A 6,203-nucleotide genomic window follows, 5' to 3' on the forward strand; every position below is an offset into this window, starting at 1 on the left:
ATCTGGCTAACATCAGGGCTACAAGAAGCAAAGCATTAAGTAGGAAAACTTGCCAGACTTTATTCTAGCTTGTGTTGGTCTACATAACAAAATAACAATAATAATAATGACACACACACACAGCTGCTCAGGTCCGATGGTTTCATATTTGGACGGGTCGTTCTGTCTCTCAGAACCGGGCCTCAGTACTCCCGGGCATCTCTGAGCTCCGTCTGGAACGCCGGTTCGGCCGGGTTCTCCAGGCAGGTCAGCCCGTTGTTGGGCGGCCTGGCCGAGTGGAACYGGCTCCAGTCTCCTTTGCATAGGATCCAGGGCAGGACGTCCACCTGGTAATGCAGCTCCGGGGAGAACTCGGCGCCGATCAGGTCCGGCGCTCCGGCGCCTTTGCCGCGTGTGATCAGCCTCATCCGGTCGTCATAGCAACAGTGCTGCGCCCCTAGCGTCAGGCTGTCGTAGGACAGCATGGAGCGGACGCAGAACCGGGCCGAAGGTTTGTAGATGTCCAGCCGTTCTTTGGGCCCGCTGGCGTCTCTCCAGCGGTACGTCCTGCGCAGCCTGCGGTCCGGGATGCTGATGGCGCCGTAGACGGCCTCTGAGGGGTAGGAGCAGGGGCAGGAGGGCAGCTGGGTCAGCACCTGGTGGAGGTACTTCTGGAGGAACTCGTTCCTGCAGCTCAGCCACTTTTCACAGCTGTCCACACCTGAGAGGGAGAATCACAGTTAGCCTGGTCTGGGTTTCAGCCCGGAGGTCCACATAGGAACCTGAAGGGAGTCGCAGGAAAACATTATTTAAACATTTTTCAACCAACGAAGTCAATCAATAAGCCGAACTAAAACAGAGCAAAAGGAGAGAAAACGAGGCCAACGACTGACTTTCAAAATAAATAGAATATTTCKTTGAGTTATCAACCAGTAGATCTAAAACCATGATGCAATGCTGATCACATTTAGAGCCGGCCCGAGGTATAAGCAAACAAAAGGCCCCAACATACTCGGGGGGCACTTCAGTCCGCCGGACATGTCCGAGCATGGATAGATTTTTATGACTCGGTGTGGCACATTAAACTCCCCGGTGGAAACGGTTCACATCGAACTGGATCTCATGTGACACYGGGCTGATAAGGCTGAGAATACGGGTTATATAAGTTCATATTGTTTCACATTTGACATCAACATCATAAAAGTCAACATGAAGTTGTYGTGGGGACGTGAGAGACACGTAAGCCAAAATACTTAACAGCAACATGCTTTATATATTATATATATGCAGAATTATGAGAACAGAAAACAAGAATCATCCCAGACTTCGTCATCAGCAGCAGAGCAAAGACGTTAAGTTGAGTCTGACTTTGATCAGCTCATTTTCGATTGGTGCACAAATAATTCACAATTGTGCTTTTGTAATAACGTAATAAACATTCAAAGCTAATTGAATGGATCCCTGATTACAGCCAAAGCCTCCTGCTGTTCTCCTGCCTGCAGTAGGAAGCTGCGCTGCTGCGGTTCACCGTCTGCACCGACATGTCGCTGCCGTTCTGTGTCCCGGACTGAGAGGCGAGTTACAGCTTCTCAGACGGACAAGAAACGGAGCGAGGCGCCTAAAGAGTTCATCAAACTTGCTAGTTCTCATTAAGATTGTGGGAAATAAAGGAATTTGTCAGGAGAGAATTTCAGGTGGTAAGTATGAGTATGTGGGGCAATAAGCAGCTGTTTAAGGCCCCATTAGTGCTAACATTGTAATACAGACCATATGTGAGGATTKGAGTTTTTGTGTGTTTATTTTCTAGGTTTTGTTTCCCTGAGTCTCTGTGGTCCTGTCTCTTCCCAGGTGTGTCTTGTTCCCTAATTACCCTCCCTGTGTATTTAAGTCCACCTGTGTCCCTCGGTGGGACCTCGTCTAACGCCGTCCGTCRTTCTYCTCTGTGCTGCCTGTATGTTTGGATTTTGCTTTTGCAGATTCTTCATTTAAAACACCACATTGCTAATGCAATGCTGTTAAATTTGATGCAATAGTTTGAGCATAGATAAATGAATTCAAACGTGGAGGACCAGAGGCATGTATAGAAGYTGTGTGAATTCAGCTGCAGGTCTCTGCTTTACACCAGTCTGAGGTCATGAGTCAGACATTCGTCTCCTCATGTCTCGCATTGGGAAAAAAAGGATAATTTTCTACAGCTGGTGTATCGCATCAATAAATCTGAAACTGGAGCGGAGGAGCTGGTAGGGAAGGATTCACCGTCAGGTGAAACAAAAAGAATACGTACTGGAGTCTGTGTTGTTGAACTGGTGGAGCGGCGTCACCTCGGCCTCTGTGACCACAGCGCCTACGAGACGAAGACGGACAGAAACGTGGTTCAGGCTGAAGCATCATCGCCTCTAATCAGGAGAAGATCTGAGGCTGTGGAGACAGATTTGGACCAGAACGCCCCAAACCGGTTTGTATCTTACTGGAACAGCTCTCCAGGTCACATGTGCGTGATTCTGCTGCTGTGCAGCCGGAGCCGCAGGACCGCGTCCGTTTCTGAGATCCAGGTCCGCAGGTGGTGCTGCATGGGGCCCAGTCACTCCACCCTTCACCCTCTGAAAGCACACAGCAGATGGATGGGCGGTGAGCAGCTGAAGCAGAGGCCGGCCTTTTCAAGTTCACATCGTAAATTCCTCCCTCAGTTGGGGAACAATTAAGGAGAAAAGAGCCGGCAGAGCGAGACCAGAGAGTTGGACGGTTCTCTGCTTGCTGGGTGATTTGCTGTCTTTTCTCGATCTGTAGGAGAATCTCTGCAGAATAAATCCCAGATGCTTTCTGCTCCATGCAGCTAATCTGCCGGTGAAGGACCGGCCGCTCCAKGCTTCATGGGACAACTCGCTGCCGTCTCGCCCCGCCTGCCTTCAKTTTCATTTCTTTATTTGTGTGTTTCAAGGATGAGTCCTTGAGGYGGATCAATGGGAGAAAGAAGCATCTGAAATGTCTCACCAAAGCTGTCGTTGGTCTCCCCCTCTTCGCTCCAGCCCRGCACAGCGTCCGCCGGGTCGTAGCCGTAGTCCTCAGGCCCGGTTCCTGCCAGCCTGCTCTCCCAGAATAGCGGCCAGAACAGCTTCTTGCTCATCCACTCGGATGGCGACTCGGACCAGTCGTTGCGCTGGTTCTCCTTGGCCAGGTCCATCTCCACCTCRRTCTGGGAGGCCTCCATCACCTCAATGGTCACCTGGAAGAAGAAGCATCCTGGATGTGCTAGCAGTTCTAGATGCTAATCAGCTCCATTTATTCTAACAGTTTCACCAAGAAGCTGTATGAACAGTTGGGAAAACCCTTTAAATGTTTCAGGTCAAAGGTCACCTGAACAAATAGGACAATGTGTTTTCAGATTTCATTCAAATTCCTCTACTGGGACAAAGGTTACAGTTATGCATCTCAACCAGACTGAAGTCTGGACTTTGATTAGGCCACTCCAAAGCAACCATTCAGAATCAACCTTAATGGCCAGAAAACATAAATATCTAAACTTTAGAGGAAACGTATCCGGCTCACTATTACACAAATGATTGTGTCTTCCAGGAATCCTGACTCTTCTTGTCTCTCTAGAACTCAGACGTCTCACTGCCCTGTAGAGGTAAATACATTTGATGAGTTATCATTTAAAACCCATGATGTTTGACCCTCAGGCGGTGGGGTCACAGGCCACCGTCGGTCCACAGGGACCAGATGAAGCTGGAGGCTCCATCCTGGTTGCAGCAAAGATGGTTTTTCTTTGTAGACTGAAGATGTTTGGTGTCAGTGGGAACATTGTTTGTATTTCCCCATGCAGTGATGGAGAGTGTTATCAGGTACAGGAAGGGTTAGGCTGATTCTCTCCACTCAGTGGATTCTAAGTTGCAGCACCTTGTAGAGAGTTTTCCACCTGCACCGTCCCAGCTAGCTGCACCAGGTAGCTCCACCTAAGGTCCATCTGAAGACTAAAGCTCCATCCTTGGATCTCTGTTGGTCTCCACCCTGAATGCTGGCTGCACCATACCGCCGTGTTYTTCACGGTGAGACCTCTGAGGGGCWGAAACCCCCTCTGGTCATCTGCGTCCTGCTGCTCGGCTTGTTTCTGGCCAGACAGAACAACAGACTTCTGTCTTCGCTMGGAACTCTGTGACCGGCGCCGCCTCCATGTTTTCAGCAGCTTCAACCGTCCAGAAAACCAGAACTGATCTGAAGTCAGATCTTTGTTGCATTTCAGATTGTTTTTACAGTTTACAGACAGAAGAAGTCAGGATGGGACAGATTCTTCTGGCGGACATGTTGGTGACCTCAGAGTGGATGAGGGCCATGCAGGCGGCTGCAGGTTAGTTTACATGAAGATCAGATTCCACATGAATCAAAGAGGCTTGTTGTTCACTGCAGGAAGAGATGCACTGATATGGAGTCGGAGAACAGAGTCACCTCCAGCTGATCAGAGTCAGAATCTACATAAAACCCAGTSAGTCCTGCAGTTCCTCTGACCTCCAGTAAAGGCCGGGTGTTTATTCCTGCCAGGCGTCGGGTCCAGCTCTGTCTGGAGCCGCCGGGTCTCTACGGCTCAGAACCTAKAACCTTTTCAAAGCAGAGAACAAGTAGATGTTCCTACCTGGATGTTGGGATTCTGGGAGCCCACATAAACATTGGCCAGATCAGGGAATTTCCTCAGATCCAGGACGAAGGCTCCAGGCTCCTCCCCCTCAGGTGCTCCAGGCTCCTCCCCCTCAGGTGCTCCAGGCTCCTCCCCCTCAGGTGCTCCAGGCTCCTCCCCCTCAGGTGCAGGTGATGGGCGGAGGTCCTTCTGCTGGGGCCAGCGGTGTGTGGAAGTGGAGGAAGATGGAAGAGGAAGCGTCTGCAGCAGGTTTTCCTGCTGAAGATGATCCAGGTTGGGATGATCTGGTTGCTCCTCGGTTCTGATCTGCAAAATAGAGACACAAGTTGAGCTGGACCGACGGCWGAAACATGAACACATGGAGGGTTCAGCAGTTGYTGGAGGAACTTTCTCCGCCGGTCCTGAAGGAACTGAAGTTCTGGATTCAGCAGTGACCCAATCAGAGTTTGGACAGGGCAGAAACATTTCCTGGATCCAGAATGTGCTGCAAGAGCCTGAACTGCTCCGGTTAGGGTTCTGGTCCTGCGATCCGGCGGCCCGTCTCCCGGGTCGAGTTTCTGTATTTTTAGCTAAACGGTTAAAGCCCAGCAGCTCCAGGCATGTTGGGGGAGGGGGGTCATTTCCTCTAAGTGTCAACTGGAGGCTTCGAGTTTCTGAGCCAAACTCTGCATTTCACTTCTCACAACTGGGTCAAAACGGTTTGGGGCCAAGTTCCAGATCAGAACCAGAGGCTCGTCATTTTAGCAGCACAGAGCATCTTCCTGTGGGCCGTCCAAGAATTGGAGAGGATAAAACTGTTAAATGTCTAAAACTGGAAGGAAACCATGAAATTAACAAGGATTTCAACCTAAGCTAGCAGTTAGCGGGGGTGTTCCCCAGGGTTCCATCCTCGGCCCTCTGAGAAGACCACCAAAATAAAATTGTTTCTGTGTGTAAGAACAGATATGTCTTCAGACTCTGTGGGTCCAGCTTAGGAAAACCTGCTCAGCTGTCCTGTACTCATCACTGATGGTGGTGAGCTACCAGATGGTAGCCACAGTTACCCTACAGCAGCCTGATGGAGGCCAGAGGGCCATGCAGTGGCGCCCCCTGTTGAACCACCACCAGCAGGTAAGGAGGGTCAAGTATCTTGCTCAATGATACAACGGCAGACAGAGCGGGGATTGAACCGGCAACCTGGACATCCTGGATGGGTGACCTTTGACCTGAAGCGGCATTCCTGGASAATATRTTATTGTGCAGGATGTTATGGTCTAATATTTGGAGGGAATAGGTTTCCAACCTCCAGTGATGAATTTTTAATACRTTTTTAAATGTGTATTCTTAACATTTGTAATTGACTGAAAGCTGTTAGATGATGGGCAGAACCAGTTGACTGGACCCCTCTGACCCCGTGGCTCTAGTGGCCTTTTCTTGAARGTAGTTTGACMAGAAAGAGGTTAATGAGRGACACGCGGCAAATGTAGCCAGGCCGGGAATCGAACCTGCGACCACCGGCATGAGAGCTCAGGCCTCAATACCTGGGTTGTGCTTCACCCGCCTCCACTGCGCCCAGTGATTCCTACTGAAAAGGTTCGGAGCCAATCAGAACCAG

General features: G+C 50.2%; 2 protein-coding genes across 2 annotated transcripts in view; one reads left to right on the forward strand and one right to left on the reverse strand.

Moving 5' to 3' along the window:
* Nucleotides 1–35: 35 nt before the first annotated feature.
* Nucleotides 36–6,190, reverse strand: LOC103460663 (isthmin-2-like). The gene is made up of 5 exons (XM_008402938.2): nucleotides 4,607–6,190; nucleotides 2,971–3,202; nucleotides 2,448–2,579; nucleotides 2,264–2,323; nucleotides 36–700 (listed from the first exon to the last, which is right to left on the reverse strand). The coding sequence occupies exons 1-5, from the start codon at nucleotides 5,072–5,074 to the stop codon at nucleotides 183–185; spliced, it is 1,410 nt and encodes a 469-aa protein (XP_008401160.1). The 5' UTR covers nucleotides 5,075–6,190; the 3' UTR covers nucleotides 36–182.
* The window catches only part of pth2 (parathyroid hormone 2), a 10,625-nt gene continuing 10,039 nt past the window's right edge, over nucleotides 5,618–6,203 (forward strand). The window contains exon 1 of the mRNA XM_008402951.1: nucleotides 5,618–5,719. Coding sequence (XP_008401173.1) covers nucleotides 5,618–5,719 — 102 coding nt within the window. The remainder of the gene's footprint in view (nucleotides 5,720–6,203) is intronic.

Source organism: Poecilia reticulata, unplaced genomic scaffold, assembly GCF_000633615.1.
Source record: "Poecilia reticulata strain Guanapo unplaced genomic scaffold, Guppy_female_1.0+MT scaffold_273, whole genome shotgun sequence".
In the NCBI taxonomy this organism is placed as follows: Eukaryota; Metazoa; Chordata; class Actinopteri; order Cyprinodontiformes; family Poeciliidae; genus Poecilia; species Poecilia reticulata.